Below are 22,400 nucleotides of genomic sequence, written 5' to 3' on the forward strand. Positions count from 1 at the left end.
AAAAACATCACTACATTAGGCTGTCTGCTGAGGAAAAGGGCTATTTGCACATGTGGGCTTCCTTCCTGGTACATTTTAACAGCGCGGTTATATGGCCTGCACGCCCTGTGTCCAGTGAGGCTTTGGGTCTGTTGACCAACGCTGCTGGAAGCGTGGGATTTGGGGCAATACTTGGCACGAGTTTTGCAGGGGTGACTAGCCAAATGAGTTGCATGCCTAAGGCATCACAAAGAATGTGGCTTTTCTAGAGTTGTTCCCCATTGTTGTCGCAGTCACGATTTGGGCCCTTGATTTCAAAATCAGAACAGTAATCTTCTGGTCTGACAACATGGCAGTAGTTGAGGCTACAAATAGGCAGGGTGCTTCTTGCAAGTTCGTCCTTAGGTAGTTAAAACATTTGGTCTTATGGTGCCTGAAGTTCAACATTACATTCCGGGTACGACATGTACCTGGCGTTCATAACAATGCAGCTGATGCTTTGTCTCCCTCATTGATGCAGGATTTTGGGAGGTTCCATCAGCAAGCTGCAGAGAAGATGACGGAGTTCCCTGCATATCTGTGGCAGATTGGAGTCCCACCCTCCCAGAACTAGTGGCAGCATAGTTAGCGAATTGGACTAGAAGGGCATACAAGAAATCTTTTTATGAGTATAGGGCATTCTTGAGCTCGATGCGAGTACCCACCTGGTTTTCAACAGAGGAAAATTGTTGCTTTTTAGAGAAGCTGAGGGAGTTAGGCAAACCGGTATCCTGTGCAAGGGCGCATATCTCTGCCATCTGTTTTATCGCAAGATTACTGGGTAGGGAGGCACAATTAAACTCCTTTGCCATTAAAAGAGCAATGGCAGGTTGGTCCCAGTTGGAGGACCCCCAGAAGGACAGCAGACACCCCCTCTTGCCCTCCGTTTTATGCACCCTCTTGTCCTAACTTGACAAAGCCTGTAATTCCTCATTTGAGGTGTTGGTATTCGCAGCAGCATTCACAAATGGTAGAGCGGGGGGGGGCCTTAGATCACAGCGCCGCCGCGGCCTGAACCCTGCGCATTAGTTGTGCATCGGGCTGGCCTTGGCCACCTCCGCCCTTTCACCTCGCGAGGTGGGAGGGCGGAAGTGCGTGCAATGGGGTCGCGCAGGCCGTATCATTTCCGGGTCCGGCTGCGGGCACGTATCCGATGGGGTGGTATTTAAGTGCTCCCCAGAAACGGCCCAGCCTTCTGGTTGATGCGGCGTTGGCGTTCGGGGACCCTGGAACGACATAGGGGACGATGGCAGTGCGACGGAGCGAGTGATCATCTGTTCACCCTTTCACGCCGCATCGGGGCCTGGATCTTTTACCCCTGCCGGGGCCCACAGCACTCAGCAGTTTCACGCCACTTTGAGGACTTCACAATTTGCAGAGCGCACGCCGCTTGGGCCGTTCTTCCAGCCACTTGGAGGGCCTAGCCGGAGTCTCCCTCCCACCACCCCCTAGTCAGAAGCAATCACTTTATTAGCCCTTTATAGCCCGAACGGTCTTCCCCTGCCCCAGGGCACTGTGAGGAGGCATTACCGGAGGGCCTTCCTTGGTGCCTTTCTGCCCCCTTTTTTGGCCATTTATCAATCGGGGGCATTGTAGGAGGCCCTATTTGGGCTTTTCCATTCAGCCCCTTACTAGATTGCATACCCCCATAACTAATTGATTTAAATTGCCCCCTCCCCCACCTTCCTGACCTGGCTGGGTGGCCCACCAGCATTGTCTTTTGTGCTATCAGCCTGGTCTGAGCAAGGAATGCTCTTCAGGATCTGGGGTAAGTGTATATTTGCAGGGAGGTAAAAAAAAGTTGTAACGTGTTTTTTATATATTGTTTGCGCATTATAGAGACATAAGAATGGTCTGTGCATAAATTAATTAAATTTTTGTAGCACATTTGTAGTGCATTGGTGGTCATGGCTTGCAGTCGCCGTAAGGTCGGAAAGAGAAAAGGGAAAGATCCTGAATTGTCACAATTGTTAAAATTAGTCTTGGTCAAATAAGGGGGAAGGGGAATCTGATAGTGAGGATTCTGCATCAGATAGAGTAAACAATGGGACAGAGGGCAACTGCACTAGGCGCTCTCATGTCCCGCCCACCCCGTGCTGCGTTCCCCCTGTAAATCGCAGAGCCAGGAATCCAGTTCCAGACATTCCAGGGGAGGGGGGGGTCTAAGACTGCGGTGCAGCAGGCTTTCGTCATTACCCACCAATTCCGCGCAGTCATCACGGGGGGGACTGGGCGTTCAGTCCTCTACCCCCATCAACGTAGACAAAGGTAAGGTCACTGACAGCAATACAAATAAGTCAGAGGGTGTTGGTTTGTTGACGAGCACTGGCCTAGACACACTATTATCCCGGCCAGGAAAGCTCGCGTTGCACATCCCTACAGAGGTAAAAGAAAAAATTTGGAAAGGGGAGTTTGTTGACATCTTTTCACTCATCAGGGCTAAGAGAAGAGAGGTGAAGTTGAAGGATGTCATCTACCAATGACAAAAACCCAGAATCGAAGAGAATATAGCAAATTGGTTATTTAGGTTGAATATTTATATGTCTGTCATGCTCAAAAAGAAACCGGATTTGGCAACCTCTATGATTTTCTATGCTAATAAGATATTGAAAGCTCACCATGTGTATGGAGGTAATGCGTGGCTGGAATACGATAGGGACTTCAGGTGGGCTAAGGTTGAGGATCCAGATATAGGCTGGGATCAGACCGAGGTAAATGTATGGCTGGAACAAGTGAATATTAAGCTGCCTGGGAAGCAGCCTTTTCACCCTCAATATTCAAATGAGAAAAAGGGCTCTTGCTGGGCATTCAATAGAAAGATGTGCTCACGCCCAGCTGGGTCCTGCAAATTTAAACATAACTGCTCCTTCTGTGGACACCTTTCTCACCCAGAGTTCAAATGCAACAAGAAATCCAAGGAGAAGGGTAAGGAGGGGAGTAAGTCCTCAAGCTGAACTAGCCTTGCCATCGCCCATACAGATTGATGAATTCCTCCCATGGATGCAGTCGTATCCAAATAAGGACACAGCAGACTTACTGTACAAAAGCTTCTCTTTTGGTTTCAGGATCCCTGCCCAAGGGGTGTCCTCTAAGCCTCATTCCTTTAATCTACTTCCAGCCCGAAGAAATCCGGGAGTGGTTGCAAAGAAGGTTGCGAAGGAAAGGATGTTGGGCAGGTTGGCGGGCCCTTTCTCCTCTGTTCAGTGATTTTGTTTGTTCCCCCTTGGAAGTGGTCCCTAAGAAAGAGCCCGGGCAATTCAGAATAATCCATTATCTTTCAGCCCCACGTGGGTCTTCAGTGAACAAAGCAATTGACCCCAAACTATGCTTGGTTCATTATGCCACAGTGGATCAGGCTCTTGAGAAGTTGCGCGTCCTGGGCCCCGGGGCCCTTCCAGCTTAGACTGACATAGAATCCGCTTTTCGGCTTCTCCCAGTACATCCGGATGATTACCATTTATTAGGTTTCCAATTTGCAGGGTCCTATTCTTACGATAAATGCATGCCAATGGGTTGTAGTGTGTCCTACAGTTATTTTGAGCAGTTTAGTTCCATGTTGCAATGGATTTTCACCAAACGCACTGGTCACAAGGATGTGATTCATATCGTAGATGATTTTCTGGTATTGGGCCGTCCTGTATCAACGAGGTGTTTGTGAGCTTTACGGGCCTTGACTACCATGTTTGAAGAATTTGGTGTTCCTCTAGCCCCAGACAAGCAGGTCCCTCAACCTGCCTTATATTCCACAGGGGTGCGTGAGTGACTGGGTCTGTGAGTGGGTGTGAGTGCTACTATGAGTAAATGAATTAGTGCATGAATGACTGAATTTTTTGTTGTTGTCGCCGATATTCGTGACTTCCTTGTGATGTTACACGGGGGCGCGCTGAGCATCGTGAGGCATATTGCACGGCGTGACAAAAAATAGTTTTAAGGACATCATTTCACCCTCACAGACCCCGAAATCACAGCTCTGGGGTCAGGGACCCTCCACCCTGACCCCTTATGCCACTTTTCATTTTATTTTATTTCTTGCCCCAGGGGCCATGTTCATTACCTAAAATGATGGCCACGACTTTCTGGTCAGGATGCGGCCAGCCAATCGCACCATTCCTGTTGGCATGCACATTCGCTAATTTGCTGCGGTAATCGCGAAAAAGTCACAACAGATCCGTTGCCCTATATATACACAAATCTATTTCCCCTTCAATTTCTCAAGAACTACTGAATGGATTTTTACCATATATGCAAAATCGTAATCTACATACCGAAACGTACCTTTGTGCCACATTTGGTATAATTCCATCCAGTGGTTCGCACTGTAGTCATGTTCAAATCTCCTAGGAGAATAAATATGGGAAATGCACGTTTTTGACACCCCCATTTTCTCTGCCTCCCCTCGATAGATCACCCCAAAACTTTCCGTGTGTAACTAGAATCACCGGGGCACTTTTTCCGGACCAATTTGTGAGAATTCGTCAAACGGTGCCAAAGATATAGGCAAGTCAAAAAACTTGTTTTCTATAGAAACATGGTCCTAACTATGGTACCATAGTACTCGGGCCGTGACCTCCCGCACTAGTTGTGCGTCGGGCTGGCTATAGCCACTTCCGCCCTCACACCTCGCAAGGTGTGGGGTGGGAGTAATACTGGGGGGCTTGCAAGGGCCACGTCGCTGCCGGTCCGGCCGTCGTACACTGGCGAGGGGAGACTTTTTAAGCACCGCCCCCCCCCCCCCCCCCCCCCCCAGAAAGACTCTGCCTTTTGTGTATGGCGGTCGGAGCACCCGGGAATCAGCGTTACTAGCAAAGGGGGAATTCAGCTTGCACTGGTTGCCAGCCCATCTAACATTCTTTGCTGGTTTTTGACCAAGTTCGCTCCCCCCAGATACCCAGGCCCTTGTTCCCTCGTACCCTCCTTTCATTATGTACTACCATCCAGATATTACTTACTGCTAGGCCTTCCTGACCTAGCTGGGTGACGCCCGGTTTTCTATCACGCAACGTCGGCCTGGCCTGGGCCAGGAACGCTCATCATTTGAGAGTAAGTGGGGGTTATTGAGGGGAGGGGTTGGATTTGTGGTAAGGACGCTGTGTAATTGTCTATTAGTATTATTTTGCACATAAGGATAGAAAAGTGATTTATATTGGGACTGTGCTGTAATTAGACTGTGCGCATTTACAAAGTTACAAAGTTTACCTTACACAGTATTGTGGTACTTTTTATTGCACTTTAAGGATCATGTCCAATGCAATATGGCCAATCGAAAAACCTGGTCTATCGTGCTTGTTTTTGCACGAAACCCTGCCTGTAGATGGGAAATGATTTGGTACTCCTCAACCCAATTGATTAACCTCTGTAAAATTTGTTTTGCAAAGATCTTTTGTAGGTTGTCTATAAGGCTAATTGGCCTGTAGTTGGCTGGGAGATTAGCATTCCCTTTTTTATAAATATGTATGATCTCTGCCCCCTTCCATGTACCTGGAATTTGCCCCCCTGCCGCTATACTATTTGAAATGGCATTTATATACCAGGACCAGATATGTGGTTCTGATCTATAAAGATCTCCAGGAAGCTTATCTGGTCCAGGTGCTTTGCCAGGTTTTAGGCTATTTATAGCCTCAAGGGTCTCTTCTATTTTAAAAATGAGGCAACGCTCAGGGACACACTGAGACTCCACTTGGGGGGCCATACGGGAATTTGGTTCCAACAATTCTGTTGGAGAGTGGACCACATTGGTGTCCATTGGGCCCTCTGGTAGGGCATAGAGAGTAGTAAAATGCTCTACCCAGCTTTCTGGTTGGATATGGTTGCTGGGACAACTCCTACCTCCATTTTCTCTTTTAGACAGAAGCTCCCAGAAACGCTTTTTGTTCTTCTCTCTGGAAGCATCTAATAATTCCTGCCACAGGGAATCCTCCCACTGCTTTTTAGCATTAGACAAAGTTGCTTTGTATAGGGACCTGGCTTGTTTAATTTCCCCCTGGGAACCAGACATTACTGCAACTCTTAACCCAGACTTAGCCTTTGAGCACCTCTCATCAAACCATCCCTTGCTTGCCCCTTTCCCTTCATGTGTCTTTGACCGCCTTGTTTTATAAAAAAAAGACCGTAGTTGGGTATACATGTTGTCATGTATTTTGAGAATCGGAATATTCCCCACTGCCTGGTCTTCATACTCTGCCAAATTATTTAAAAAAATCTGATATATTGCTCTGATATGATGAGGGTTGGACACCACTTTTGGCCATGTAATCTTGGTGATTTTGTTATTCCAACAAGATGGCGGAATGATTGTGACATGGTTATTAAGTGTTCTCCTGAACGTTTCTCCAGAAAGAGTAAGGAGCAAGGGGAAATGGTCACTGTCACATCTTACTTCTATTTTCATATCTACCAATTGGGGCCACAACCTAACATCGAGGATCATGTCTTGTAATCGCAGAAAGGTGGGTAAGAGGAAGGGCAGGGACCCTGAACTGTCACAGCTGTTGAAATTAGTTTTGGCCAAATTGGGCAATGGGGATTCGGACAGCGGGAACTCCGCATCCGACAGAGAAAACAATTGTGCAGAAAGTGACCGCCCCAGGCACTCACATGTACCCCCTCGTGCAGCATTCTCCCCTGTTAAGCGCAGAAGTAAGAGGCAGGTTTCAATCACCCAGCAGTCATCCGCCGCCCCAACATTAACCTCCCTTCCTGCGCAGTCCTATGGTGGATAAATTAGCAGTATCTGTATGTGTCACTCCAGAGGTTCCCACAGTGGAGCAAAGAGCAGTACCTAAACCGAGTTAGGAGTCTTGGCAATCCTAACAGACATTCAGAAGTCACCGTCAACCTTGACTGTACCACCTGCAATGGCAGTAGTCCAGACTGCAGCACCAGTTGAGTCTGCAGTTCCAATTGTCCGTCCCCCGGCATTGCAAGGGCAGGGCATTCCACTGCCCAGGTACCTATGAAGGATGCGACCACGCAAGCACTGCTGGCGGTGGCCCAGCTGTTGGCTAACATTGATGCCCCATCTACCCCACTTCCACCTACTACTCCATGGGCCACAAATGATACTCTAAAGAACTCAGTGGCAGATCTCAAATGCCAGGTTGAGGCAATCGCTGCAGCACGCAGTGCTACATCAGCGCCTTCTGGGGCTGCAGGTCCGAGTGTCACTCCGTCACCGGGTGTGCAGCCTCCTACCCCCAACAGCATAGACAAAGGTAAGATCACTGAGAGCAACAATAATATGTCTGGGGGTGTCACTGCTGCAGCGGGAGCCAGGCAAGACGCGCTATTATCCCGACCAGGTAAGCTTGCAGCTCAGAGGTAAAATAAAAGATTCGGAAAGGAGACTTTGTTGACATTTTTTCCCTCATTAGAGCTAAAAGAAGGGAGATAAAAGTCAAAGACAAGGATGGGAAGGCATCATCTTCTAGTGATAAAAAACCCCAGAGTCGAGGAGAACATAACAAATTGGTTGTTTGGGTTCAATGTTTATATGTCCGTCACGCTGGAGAAGAAGCCCGACTTGGCAATATCAATGATTTTCTATGCTAATAAGATTTTGAGAGCGCACCATATGTATGGGGGCAATTCCTGGTTGAATAGTATAGGGACTTCAGGTGGGCTAAGGTAGAGGACCCAGAAATAGGTTGGGACCAAACCGAAGTGAATGTATGGTTAGAATGCGTGAATAGCGAATTGCCTGGCAAGCAGCCCTTTCGCACACAATATTCCAGTAATAAAAAAAGGTTTGTGCTGGGCATTCAATAGAAACGTATGTTCTCGCCCACCAGGGTCTTGCAAATTCAGACATACCGGCTCTTTTTGTGGGCACCCTTCCCACCCAGAGTTCAAGCGCATTAAGAAATCCAAAGAAAAGGTGAAGGAGGGGAGTAAGCCCTCTAGCTAACTCAACTTTGCCATCACCTACACAGATTAGTGCATTTCTCCCCTGGTTACAGTCCTATCAGAACAAAAACTCTGCAGACCTCCTATTTAATGGCTTCTCCTTTGGTTTCAGGATACCTGCCTTTCAAGTCTCTCCTATTCCGTATTGCAAAAATTTAGTATCTGCCCTGAGAATTCCTGGGGTGGTTGCAAGGAAGGTAGAGAAACAAACGTTGTTAGGCAGTTTAGCGGGCCCTTTTCCCTCCCCTCCAGCCCAAAATGTTGTCTGTTCTCCTTTGGGGGTGGTTTAAAAAAAAGAGCCATGCCAGTTCAGGTTGATACATAACCTTGCAGCGCCGCGGGGGTCTTCAGTGAATGAAGCAATTGACCCACAACTATGCTCAGTACGATAGGCAACTGCAGACCAGGCTCTGGTGAAGTTGCATGACTTCGGTCATGGGGCACTCCTGGCAAAGACTGACACTGAATTGGCTTTTCGGCTCCTCCCAGTACACCTGGATGATTACCATTTATTAGGATTTCAATTTGAGGGTCTTATTTCTATAATAAATAAATGCCAATGGGTTGTAGTGTGTCCTGCAGTTACTTTGAACAGTTTAGCTCCTTGTTGCAATGGATCTTCACCAAGCGCACAGGACACAAAGAAGTGATACAATACTTGGATGATTTCTTGGTACTTGGTCCTCCGGGGTCTGCCAGGTGCCGGTGGGCCCTCCAGGCTTTGACTTCTACGTTTGAAGAATTTGGTGTTCCACTAGCCCCAGACAAAACTGAGGGTCCCACAACTTCCATTACATTTCTGGGGACTGAGATAGATTCAGTGGTGGGTGAGTGTCACCTACCCTCAGATAAATTGCTGTTTTTTAAGAATTCCATTAGCTCTGCACTGGCACAAAAGAAGGTCACTCTACATCAGCTGCAAATTCTGGTAGGTCAACTGAATTTCGCCTTGCGGATTATCCCCATGGCTTGCCTCTTTTCCAGGTCTATAGCTAGGGCAATGGCAGGTTTGACTGAGAAGCATCACCACACCAGACTGTCGCCGGAAGTTAGAGAGGATTTCTGGGCTTCCTTTTTACAGGATTTTAATGGGGCAGTCATTTGGCCTCCTCGTCCTATTCCTAGCCCTACTTTGGGATTGTTCAATGATGCCGCCGGCAGTGTAGGTTTTGGAGCCATTCTGGGCAACAACTGGTGCAGAGGAGACTGGCCAGTCGAGTGGTTGGAGAATGGGTGTACAAGGAATGTAGCATTTTTGGAGCGGTTCCCCATTGTTGTTGCTGTCACCATCTGAGCCCTTACATTCAAAGATAGATCAGTAGTATTCTGGTCTGATAACATGGCGGTAGTAGAGGCCATTAACATACAAGGGGCAACATTGCAGGATGGTGCTCCCTTTGCTGAAACACCAGGTTTTAATGTGTTTGAAACTAAATATTACCTTTCGTGCACGACATGCCCCTGGGGTTCATAACAATGCAGCTGATCAATCAATCAGTCATTTGTAGAGCGTGGTACTCACCTGCTAGGCGTTGAGGGGAGAGGGCAGGGGAGGTGCTACTGCTCGAATAGCCAGGTCTTGAGGCGTTTCCTGAAGGTTAGCAGGTCCTGTCGTAGGTGGATGGGGAGGGAGTTCCAGGTCTTGGCGGTGAGGTGGGAGAACGATGTGTCGCCGGTTGTAGTTTGGTGGATGCGAGGGACAGTGGCGAGGACGAGGTTGGCGGAGCGAAGTCGATGGCTGGGAGCGCAGAAGGTGAGTTGCTCGTTGAGGTAAGCAGGGCCGGTGGTGTGGAGTGCTTTGTGAGCGTGGGTGAGGAGCTTGAAGGTGATCCTCTTGTTGACGGGGAGCCAGTGTAGATCTCTCAGGTGGGCTGAGATGTGGTTGCGGCGTGGGATGTCGAGGATGAGGCATGCAGAGGCGTTCTGTATACGTTGCAGTTTTTTCTGGAGCTTGGCCATGATTCCCGCGTAGAGAGCGTTGCCGTAGTCCAGTCTGCTGCTGACAAGGGCCTGGGTGACCGTCCTTCTGGTTTTGGTGGAGATCCACCTGAAGATCTTGCAGAGCATACGGAGAGTGTTGAAGCAGGAAGATGAGACAGCGTTGACTTGCTGGATCATATTGAGCGATGAGTCCAGGATGAAACCTAGGTTGCATGCATGGTCGGTGGGCGTCGGTGCGGTTCCTAGGGTGGCCGGCCACCAGGAGTCGTCCCAGGTGGAGGGGTTGGAGCCGAGGATGAGGATCTCAGTCTTGTCTGAGTCCAGTTTCAGGCGGCTGCTCTCCATCCAGTTGGCGATGGCCTTTATTCCGTTGTGGAGGTTGATTTTGGCAGTGGCGGGGTCCTTGGTGAGTGAGAGGATCTGCTGGGTGTCATTGGCGTAGGAGATGATGTTGAGGTTGTGTGACCAGACTATGTTGGCGAGCGGTGCAATGTAGATGTTGAAAAGGGTAGGGCTGAGTGAGGATCCTTGGGGAACGCCGCAGATGGTCTCCATGGCTTCAGAGAGGAAGGGAGGGAGGCTGACTCTTTAGGTTCTGCCGGAGAGGAATGAGGTGATCCAATGCAGGGCTGTGTGTCATATCCCTGCATCGTGGAGGCGTGTGCGAAGGGTGTGATGGCAGACGGTGTTGAAGGTGGCCGAGAGGTCTAGGAGGATGAGGGACGCAGTTTCGCCTTTGTCGAGTATGGTCCTGATGTTATCAGTCACAGCGATGAGAGCGGTCTCAGTGCTGTGGTTGCTACGGAAACCGGATTGAGAAGTGTCCAGCATGTTGTTGTCTTCAAGGAAGCGGGTCAGTTGGCCGTTGACGATCTTCTCGATGACCTTTGCTGGGAAGGGGAGGAGGGAGATGGGCCGGTAGTTCTTAAGATCTCTTGGGTCTGCTTTGGGTTTCTTTAGCAGGGCGTTGACTTTGGCGTGCTTCCAGCTTTCCGGGAGGATGGCGGTCTTGAAGGAGCTGTTGACGATCATTCGGAGTTGGGGGGCGATGATGGAGCTTGCACTGTTGAAGACATGGTGGGGGCAGGGGTTGGAAGGTGAGCCGGAGTGGATGGTGCTCATGGTTTTGATGGTATCGTCGTCGCTGATGTGGGTCCAGGAGAGCAGGAGGTTGGTGTGGATGGGGTCCGGTGAGTCGGGGTTTGTGGTGACAGCAGTTGTCGTGGGGGTCGAGGTGTTAAAGCTGTTGTGGATATCCGTGATCTTGCGGTGAAAGAAGGAGGAGAGGAAGTTGCAGAGGTCTTGCAACAGTGGGGTGTCGTTGGAGCAGGACCTGGGGCTGGCGAGTTCCTTAACGATGTTAAAGAGCTCTTTGCTGTCGTGAGTGTTGTTGTCGATGCGTTCCTTGTAGAAGGTTCTCTTGGTGGTCCGGATGAGCTGGTGGTGCTTGCGGATGGCACTCTTGAGGGTGGTGTGGTTGCTCTCTGTCTGTTCGTGGCGCCACTTCTTCTTGAGCTTTCGGCACTCCCGCTTGGAGGCCTGAAGGTCGGTGGTGAACCAGTTGGCCTTAGTGCTGGTGTGGTTGTTGGAGGGTTTCTTTATCAGGGCGAGGGTGTTGCAATGCAGCTGATGCTCCACCCACAGGCGGCAGGAGAAGATGACTGAGCTTCCAGCATATCTGTGGAAGATTGGAGCCCCGCCCTCCCCTCTTTAGTAGCAGCGTCCCTAGCAACCCGCACAAGAAGGGCATATGAAAAATCATTCCAGCAATACAGACATTTTATGAATTTGACAAAAATTACAGAGTTGTTTTCGACCCAGGCCATTTGTGGCTTTTTGGGTCATTTGAAGGAAATGGGCAAACAAGTTTCCTGCGCAAAGGCCCACCTCTCCGCTATTCGTTTCTTTGCAAAACTATGGAATCAGGAGTCCCATCTGAACGCCTTTGTCATTAAGAGGGCAGTGGCTGGTTGGGCTCACTTAGATGGAGCAAAAAAGGACACTAATCCCCATAACTGCTTCCTTATTGGGGGGGGGGGTGCTCTTGCGCAGTCTCCCCAATGTTTGTTCCACACCTTTTGAGGTGGCATTATTTGCAGTAGCATTTACTACAGCTTTTCATGGCACTTTTCGCGTCAACAAATTGGTGGGATCTTCTAAGGGTGACCACACAGGAGGCCTACAGTGGGCCGACGTGCAAATTGTCCCGGGGTTGGTGACAATTCGATTACAAAAGTCCAAGACAGATCAACTAAGAAAAGGGTCACACATTGAACTTAGAGCGGCGCCAGGGTCTCCGTTATGCCCGGTGGGTCACTTGGGATCATACTTGTAGGCCTGCCCACCCTCTGGGTCATCTGCCCTCTTTCTACACGCATACGGGGAATGCTTATCACTGTACCAATTTTTGGCAGTATTGAAGGTGACTCTTGGGACAGCAGAGGTTGACCCTCAGGGGTACTCCTCCCACTTTTTCAGGATTGGGGCGGCCACCTTAGCGGCCGGTGAAGGGATGTCAGTAGCAGACTAAAGTCCATCGGGAGATGGTCATTCAATTGTTATAAGCGCTACATTAGACCTGAATTGCAATGAGGAGTGTTCCCCCACTCATGATTTGTGAAATGTTGTGTTGGTTACTCATACAATTTTCTTTTGTTTCAGTTCAATGCCGTCTCACGTGGTTTGGGTACTAGGGCATTCTGTTGTCCGGGGGCGGCCTACAGGTTGCAACTGCTCAGTAAGCTGGCGGCGATTCAGGATGTGGCTTTTCGTTGGTGTGGGGTTGGTGGACTAGGAATCATGCAGCTCCAGCAACTTGTGGAAATGGCAAGAAGGTGCGAGGGGCTTCAGTTCCCGGATCTCATTGTTATTCATATGGGTGGCAATGACTTGGTGCGAATGGAATGCAAAGCACTCAGGGAAACTATTTTCGCAGAAATCACCAGGTTATCCAAAGATTTCCCGAATACGGCCTTCGCATGGTCGTATATGGTGCCTCGCCACAACTGGGGTCCAAACATTAAATCAAGGACAATCAATGTGTCTGTTTGTAGGCTTAACGCTGAAATGGCAAGACTGTGCCCTGGTCCCGGCCGCTTATGGAACATTCCACATAAACTTCTAAAAGGACCAGATATGTTCCACAGAGATATGGTACATTTAACTGACACAGGAACAGATCAATTTACTGCAGACATTTGGTCCTTCTGGGGAGGGCAGAGGAACTTTGGGCCCCTGGTCGCCCTCGTGGCGGGAGAGGAAGTACTAAAGTCACCATAACCAACAGAGGGGTCCCCAAGGCTGGGGACCCCAGAGGTAGGATCCTGAAGCCCTGAACCAACCTGCGGATGTACACACCAGCTTCGGAGGTAGGGAGCCCAGATCACTGGGGTGGCCATGGGGCTCCCCCTCCTGGCCGCCCCGTTACACCCCCTTGGCAGATTGGTGTTTGGGGAGGGGGTGGAATCCTGGACATGAGGACGAGGAACGGTGAAGTCGGGGGAGCCACCCCCCCTAAGGATGCAGGTGAGGTACGGTTTACCTGTTTGGTCCAAAGGAGGTTCAGGACAGGAAGGCATCCTGTCACATTGATTTATGGTTGATGAATAAACTTTATTGAAATGGTTTTTATAAATATGTTTTGAAGATTGTTTTGCAAGTGAATTATTAATGTTTGTGTTTTGTGAGATAATTGGTAAAATATATAAATAAAATTCCTTCCAACAAATAAGTTTTTGTCGGTCTGCGTGTGGCAGGTGTTGGGGTGAGGGCTCTCTGGTGGCCTCCGGGTTCTATAACTACCTACTGGTGACTGCCAGTAGGTAAAATATATAATTAATATATATATATATCTATGTATATATATCAATATCAATTTGGTCTGTACCTTGGCAGTGCGCTCCTAGTGCCAGTGCTCTCACAAGGTCAGACCGCCTCCATAATTTTCTAACATAAAACAGCCAAAGCATTTCGACCAGCATGGTCTTGCTCCCGGCTGTTAGTCCTTTTTCAATGTTCATTTTGATAGTGCTTGCATCACTACATAGCATTCTGGTACCTGTAGTTGTCATTTTTCCTTATTTCTCTCAACATAAAAACCCTATGCATGTATATCATGTCTTCTGAATCATACATTTTTGCCCCTCTAAGTGAAGTGATATACAAACCAATAAACATAACACCAAAGTCTGTAATTGAAACACCCTGTACCCTTCGTGGGACTCTATGACACTTCAGCGTTTATACAGTAAACTACTTCTCCCAACATCAACGTTTTCATATATGCACAAAAAGTTCATCAAAATTCAGGTCATTTTGGCTCTTTGTTCTGAGTCTAATACTATACCTGGATTCCTTCTGTCTTAATATGCGTGCCTTGTCACCTCCTCTGGTTGATCTTGGTATTGCGTTAATACAATCCTATCTCAACATTTTGCAGGTGGCCCAGGTGTGTTCTTTCTCTGTTTTGCCACCGTATATGTGGTGTCCCTATTCTCCACTGCTCTAATAAGTGCCAAGATCATCTTCCTCAAGTGGCAGATCGTACTCCCAACGTACTACAACCCACACTGACATTCTTGAATATATACAGCATAAGTTGTTTTACAGTTTGTTCTCTGATTCATTTTAATTTCAGCTCCATTGTAATCCAACACTGTCTAAACGCTGAAGTGTCAAAGTTGCAATCAGGATATAAGGTGTTTCAATTACCTCAACTACTCGTGTTTTTGCTTTGAAAAAAATAAAAATAAAATGTTATTTATATATATATATATATATATATATTTCAAACACACGTTAGTTCTCATTGTATCAAAACACCCTCCTTCATCCCTCAGGGAAGACAAATCCATGCAAATTTCTTGTGGACACTACACTCAATTAGTAAAGTAATTTAGTCCCTGATCATACAACACGCTGATTCGTCTTCGTCTCCATGTAAAAACCTATTTTTTTTAAAAAGCAGCGACATTTTGTTTATGTATACAATATTCTAGAATTTGTGTTCACATTTTGGCTTTTAGTCTATTTCTGTACAAGTCTCCAGCCATGGAATCAATGGCTAGTAATTAACTGCACCCACTCACGGCAATATCGGACATTCAAATGGTTACATAAAAACACGAGGAGCACTTTTCTGTGAGGATCATGACAAGTAATGTGAGAATTAGACATCGCTTTGTCAGCTCTGCCCTTAATTAAAATTACAAATGTTGCATTCATGAAACACTACAAGCCACAAAACCACGTGGCCCTGCCGTCTTTTCTGTAGCATTTTTCGGTATTCAATTACAATTTTAGTAACAACATTAGAGTTCCATAAAGAAGAAGAAAGAGGTTCCTAATTACAGGAGACTATCTCTGGTGCTTCTGCCGGCAAGCAAAACAATTAACCAAACTAATTAAGTCGTCTCTCCTCAGCTCCCTGGCTGTGAATTTAGAATGAGAATTTCCTCTAGATTAGATAAGTAGGGCAAACATGAGAACAGTTTATCCGCAAGCGATTGGATTCTCTCTCACTGACTAGGTGTTATTCCTCCTCCCATAACACTCACCATCTGGCAGGACAGGACATTTGCAAATGTATGGCACTATAGAGCTCATGTGCAAACAGCCCATCTGGTGGGCAGAAGTCTATGTAAACAGTTGCAAATACAAGTCAATGGGATTCCAGCGATTCACCACAAACCTGTTAAGTATCACTAACTGATCGCCACCAGGCCTTCTCACAAAACAAATACAAATCATGCATGCCCGGTCAGGGTTTGCGGACACCAGTCGGCTGCCTGAACCTGTGCACTTGACCACCCCGGAGCATAACTTACCTCAATGATTTTAAAACTACTTAGTAACTACTTTTTAAAGAGTAAACTGTTGCCGCCCCCAACCACACACACCTGAGCATTCATATTTCCTCACAGACTTTTAAACGTGACACGGTCTCTCAAAGTACTTAAACAAGCAAGAGCGATCGCCTCTGCTTTATATGTTAATTGTCTCAGCAACGAAGCAGTACTAAGGGGAAGATTTTCAGCCAAGGGCACAAAGCTGCCTTCCGGCGGGATTTGGGTTGTTCTGGCGCACAAACATTCTAAATCACATCTACAACTTCCTTGGCGGGAAAGTCAACATTTTAAAATGAGCGAGTTAGAGTGGAAAGAAAGAAAGAAAGAGTGTTTGTGTGTGTGTGGGGGGGGGGGGAGGGGGGGGGGGCGGAGGGGGGGGTGCGTGAGAGGACGGACGAGCAGCGAATTTCAAAGTTGTACTTTTTGTTCCATTTTTTTTTTTTAACTGTGGAAAAAAGAATCCGTAGATGAGATGCATTACTGAGCTACTAAGTACTTCTCCACAGCTGACACGGGTGCTGTCAGTAACCCAAAAAACATACATATCGGCATTTGCCTGCAACACTCACAAACGCTATTACTACTTTTAAAGAGATAAAACCTTATTATCCGTGTACACGTAAAATAGGGTTCTTGCAAGCCAAATAACAAATCAGGAAACAAAGGAGGGAGGCACGATCTGGTTTTGTCCTGCTATTGTTGATACCGTTTGACAGTCAGTCCACAGAGGACCACTGGAACTTGGCCATATTCATCAAGGAATATCTTTTGGACAGCATCTCACCTGGTCTCTTCATCATCCCAAGCGATCCTCATGCCTTTGCCACCGCCGCCTGCTGAGGCCTTGATCATGACAGGGTACCCTAGCAGCAGGAAACATTAGACAGAAGTTCAGACGTTAATCATGGGGGTCAGGGGAAGCTGACAGCTGACCACATGGCCAACAATAAAACAGACCAAATCCATGCAATACTGCAAAGAAAAACATATAGTTTCGAGTAAGGGTCTTGACAGTATTCTAAACAGCTTTCAGCCCAGGAGAAAAGAGAAAAACACTTTAGAATGTAGTCACTATGTGTTTTTGCAAGCGGCCAAGTATTACATTGGGCAGAGTATAGCTAAAATATGGGTCAAAGGTGTTATATTATAAAATGCACTCAGTGCATTCATAAATGCATTCACGAAATAAATCAAGTGCAAGTTGTGTTGACATTAATCTGACTTTTTTTTACCAGTCGAAATATGGGTTCAGACTTGGTCTCACTTTTTTTCTTCCAAGGTTTTGAAAAAGTACTCTTAGATGAGAAAGAGAATTAATCTGAACAAACTTTTTGCCACGCTTTAAAAACATTCCTACCCCCACTTTACGGTCATAACGGAACCTAGGCTGGAAAGTAATGGATGACCTCGACACAATGACTCCGCACTCTCATCATTTCATTTTCCTGTTAGCCAATGGCAGCCTATCATGCTCACTTGTGGTTAGAGGCAGTGACAGAGATGGCCTTAACGAACTGCTAACGCGTCCGTCTATGTTAAATTATACACATCTGGACTCGTTTTAGGTCGATGAACCTTTTGACCCAGTGGTGAGTCTCCGTAAGACGAAATTACCAACTATCAACATATATTTCACAAAAACCATTAAAGAATCTTCGACGCATTCATTTGTTTTCTGACTCAAATAACCACACCTCGAAAGAAGAATTTGTGAATTTTATTCCCTATTGATTACAATCTAATAATAAACGTATTATTCTTAAAACCAAGAAGCATAAAAGCATAATCACAAAGTGGCAATCATGATGAACTTTCAACAATGCGATGATCAGAATCATAGAATAGATATGTTAGAAGAGAATAGACCATAGTGCATGATAAACAACAGAATATCAGTTCAGCATAGCTACATGTCAGTCACGTCAGTTCCGTCCGTCAAATGAATACCTCATCTAACCTCAGATTAGCATTAGCATGTTGGGCTTCATGCAAAACAATTTAGAACATCAATTTGGAAAACATCTAACTAAGAAGGAACTGCATTTCACGTGTGCTTCTCCAGTGACCCTGCGTTTGGGAGGCGCGCTGACTGGTCCGCGCTAGAGCCGGGAGGCGGCAGCAGCAGCTCCACACTCCGGCTCGCGGTTCGGGAGCCCCGCTGCACCCCCCTACGGACGGGCCAGGCCAGGCCAGCATACGGCGTCTCCTCCTCCGGCCACCAGGTTGCCGCGATCACAGAGCGAGCACAGAACCCGGCCTTCAAGTATCCTGACTCCAGTCCCGGGCTGCTGTGCCTCACGGCTGCTCTCTGCTCCCCCATCTTTCCACTGCTGAGCTGTTTGGAGGCCGGAGGTGGAGGTGGAGCACGAGAAACCCGAGAAACCCGAGCGGCGGGAGCTTAACAAGTGGCACAGTGTGCCAAGCATTCAGAGGAACAACACCCTGGTAACAAGTACCGTCCGCTCCTCCAGCGTTACTAGAGGAGGCGCGATTACCACGTCTGCCAAAGGCGCAGTCTGGTTGAAACTACAGCCTATCAGCTTGTCGCTCTTACTCATTTGGAACTGTCTCCATCCCCACTTTTGGTTATCTATAACCCCAAGTCTCCTTTCACGTCTCTCCTTTTGTAAGTAACGGAACTGGAAACGTCTTGGTTGATCACTTACGTCACAAGGCCAAGTCAGAGGTCAGAGTCAGAGATCGCTATGAATTTACCTACGCCCGCATCGTGCTGTATACCTGTATTGTATACCTGTGTGCCCCTGTGGTCCTCGGGGTTGCTGTTCCTTCTGCTGGTCTCCACGTCTCCCCTCCGCCGTCGCCTGACATCGCGACCGCTGTGTGGGGGGAGCGTTTGACGGGACAGGACGAGACTACATTACCTAGATCCCCTTGCACCCCGGAAGCGGAGCCAACGCATTTTGCACGCCCGAAGGCGCTATTAAACTGATCCTGCCCCTGGCTGAGCGGGAGCTGAGCCCGGGCAAAGGGCAGGCGGGCAAAGGGCGGGCGGGCCGTTGTGTGGCCGTTAGGGGGCCGGAAGGGGTTGGGCCAATTCGCTAAGCTGTTAATTGCTGTTAATTGCTTCTATTTAATCTGATAACGCTTTAGTAAGCTGTATACTTGGGCCCCATTTAATTGAGTTATTGTGCCTTCTGGGTCATATACACTTGTTGTTCTGTGTTATTGCTGATATATGTAGGTGCCCTATACTTTGTTACGATATAAAAGCTCTGTGTAGGACAGGGCTATAAATACTAGACAGTCCATCGAGAATTTTATCAATACTAGTAGTGGTTGTTATACACGTAAGGGTGGTGTAGAATGGCTAAAAATATCTCCACCCTGGATAATTACCTGGTTAAAATGGTGAGCAAGATAAACATTGATAGAAGGAAATCCTTAGGGAAGGAGCCCACCTCAGAAATGTTTTCTTCTGTAGACGATGGTAGCGGTTCTATTATGGTGGATCCCTTTAATATTGAAGCTCTCCCTTTGGAAAACCCAGCCATTTTACCCTTAGTTTTAGAACCACCAATTCAAGACCCATTGGAGCCCCCGAGTGAGTCTGCATTGTCTCACTCTCCTCCTAAGAGAGCTGTTAGAAAATGCAGAAAACGCAAATTAAGCGGGGGAACATACATCTTAAACCAACGATAGAACATGGTCATAGAAGTAATGTAGCTAATAACGAGATTATAATTAATAAGGACGATGTGAATTGTGATCTCTTGGGTCACATCGCTAAGCTATTTGAGGAAAAACTAGACCATATGACTAAACCTCTTATGGAAAAAATTGAATTGTTATCTACAGAGGTATCTAGGTTGGGTGGTCTTTTAGATAAGATGTGTAAGGAACAGACTAGGAAACAGTCTGAACTACCCGTTCAATCCGGTAACTCTGCACAATTGGTTGTAGCACAGAGGTCATGTTTACCAGAATCTAGGGAGCCTCCATGTATGGTGGATAGTAACTCTCATATGAAAGCAGCTGCAACTAATACCGTGAGGTACACTACTCCCGTGAACAGACCAAATCATATTAATCTTCCACCTGCTTGTGAACCATATGTCATAGTCCTTTCGAATGTTCCTCCCTTAGACCCAACAGCAATGAATTTCCGTGAGGAATCACATGATTCTCTCAAACGGAAATCAGCTGCTTGGTTAAACAAAAATTGTGGTTTCCCCCACTTCTATCCGATCATACACTGTCTACTAGACGGGTACCATGGATCGGAAACGCGAAGAAAAAATGTAAGGGGGATTGTGTAATTGTTAATTTTAGGCACCCTCAACATGTTGCGACTGTTCTTCTTAGAGCAGCTTCTTTGGATGTAGAGGAGTCTGGCGTGGGTGTGCATCCTCTGGGTTATTTTTATAGACATCTAGCCAGTACATCAGAATTTTCTAAAAAACACAGACTCTTGACTAATAGAAGAAACACAAATTTTTATACTCCAATTGAAAATAGATTTTCGGTACTGAGTACTCTGGATGAAAACGATTGACTCCCACGAGCAGGGGAATTTATCACAGAAATGTTATTTTATACCCAGACGTGGGAACAAAAACAGAGTATAGAATATTTAGAACCGAAACTTATAGTACCTTCGAGCCCCAGAAATCCATGGACAGTTAAATTGGTAAACAGCGTTAAATCCCCTTATTCTATTTCGAGTGAGGTAATCAGTTTGGGCGTACCTGATAAGCGCCTCATAGTGACTATGGAGGTTAATGACGTTAGTAAAGACTATAATCAAGACAAAGAGTTAAATCCGTTAGTTGAACTAGAGGATGTTACAGAAAAAGACAACTTACCTATAGTATTAGATTCACCCTGTGTAAAAGGGAAAACAAATATTAGACTGATATCTTGGAATATAGCTAGCTTAGCCAGGAACCTTGAGTATGTGGTATGGTGTTCCTATATTGAGAATTACGATATCATACTCCTACAGGAAACTTGGATGGTAGAAACCCCCCATAGGTTGGGGTATAAAACATACTGTTCTTATGCTATTCCATCAATTAGAGGTAGAGCCTCAGGGGGGCTGGTTATCTGGGTTAAAGTGACTCTAGAAATAGATATCACCCAGTTATCCATCCCCTCTCCGGACCTACTAGGCCTAAAAATTGATACTAGAGGGAAAGAAACCATACATTTAATAAATATATATATAATAGACCGTCCCCATCTAACAAGGAATCAGAGGTGGTAGAACTCTTGGATTCCTTTCTAGATTCATTAGGAGATAATGTAAAGGTGTTAGTTGGTGGGGATTTTAACTGTAAAAATGAGCCTGTCTTGGGGTTGGAAAAATTACTTGATGTACAAGATGCTGCTAATGATATCTTGCCCTTAGAATCTGCAAGTTCAGTTAAAAGCACAAAAGCCGCCTTACAGATTTTACAGTTGACTGTGGTACACGATCTAAGGGCTTGTAATGGTCGATTCCGATCAGACAGACCAGCAGCTCCAACCTTCTTTAAGGGAAATTCCAGGTCACATATAGATTTTGTAATGGCTACCCGGAATATATGGGACCAAATAACCGATTTCAAGATAGACCATAGGACGGAGAGTGATCATTTCCCCCTCCAACTATGGCTAGACTCTCAATCATTTATTATTAGATCCGAAGAAGAGACCCTATTAAATACCACGGTCACGGAGCTAGAGGTAACCAATAACAGGCATGCTCTAAGATGGCCATATATCTTGGGAACAGAAAAGACGCTGATAAATATTTATAATGTAGTTACTGAAACGGTAGGAGACTTACAGTCAGCATTAGTAGGAACACAAGGTGTTCTTGATTTACATCTTAAGCTGGTAGATGCACTAACTCCACTATTGAGTAAAATTTACAAAAAAGATGGTAATAGGATAAGGAACCATCTTGAGACAGCGAACCCATGGTATAATAAAGATTGTCGAATAGCAAAATCAAGACTGATCCAGGCAGTAAAATCCAGGAACTGTTTGGATATAAAAAGCGATAGACTAGCCTACAAAAACACTATGGTCCAAGCTAAAAAAGCATGGGATGAAAGTTTTTGGGAGGATCTCTTGAATGCAGCTAAGTTACGGGATCAGAGCATGTTCTGGAATTTAATCGCTAAGGGAAATAAGCAGGGTAGATCAACAAAGGATATTTTCCTAGATGAAAATACTTGGTGTGATCACTTCACTAAGCTCTATGCTAACAAAAAGGAGAGTTTGCCCTTCGGGGACTACGAGACAAACTTAGAAATGAGCATTGCTCCATTAACCTTTAGTTTAGAAGAAACTAATAAGGCTTTATCAGCTGTGAAAATGGGCAAAGCCCCAGGCCCTGATAAAATTCCCGGCGATCTACTAAAATATGATGTGGATGTGTGGGGGCCTTATATAAATTACCTGAGTAATTCCATTGTGGCAGGCACACAGATCCCCGATTCATGGAAAGGGGCAGAAATCATAACAATTTTTAAAAAAGGTGATCGCTATGATCCAAGTAATTACCGCCCAATAAGTTTAATAGACATTTTTCAAAAGATATATGCCAGACACATTTTAAATAGGCTTTTAGATTGGATTGAAGAGACTAAAATATTAACCAAATATCAGGCTGGTTTTAGAATAAAAATCAGTACGGTTGACCAGGTGTTTAGGTTTATGTGCATCTGTTGGAAGTATATAAACATA

At 46.4% G+C, this 22,400-nt stretch overlaps 1 protein-coding gene across 2 annotated transcripts in view; it reads right to left on the reverse strand.

Annotated features, from left to right (window-relative positions):
• PCCA (propionyl-CoA carboxylase subunit alpha) overlaps window positions 1–22,400 on the reverse strand; it is a 2,021,650-nt gene that overhangs the window by 1,273,462 nt on the left and 725,788 nt on the right. For both annotated transcript variants that reach the window (XM_069205070.1, XM_069205071.1), the window contains exon 9: window positions 16,492–16,570. In XM_069205070.1, coding sequence (XP_069061171.1) covers window positions 16,492–16,570 — 79 coding nt within the window. The remainder of the gene's footprint in view (window positions 1–16,491; window positions 16,571–22,400) is intronic.

The sequence above is a fragment of the Pleurodeles waltl genome, chromosome 8 (genome assembly GCF_031143425.1).
Source record: "Pleurodeles waltl isolate 20211129_DDA chromosome 8, aPleWal1.hap1.20221129, whole genome shotgun sequence".
Taxonomy (NCBI): domain Eukaryota; kingdom Metazoa; phylum Chordata; class Amphibia; order Caudata; family Salamandridae; genus Pleurodeles; species Pleurodeles waltl.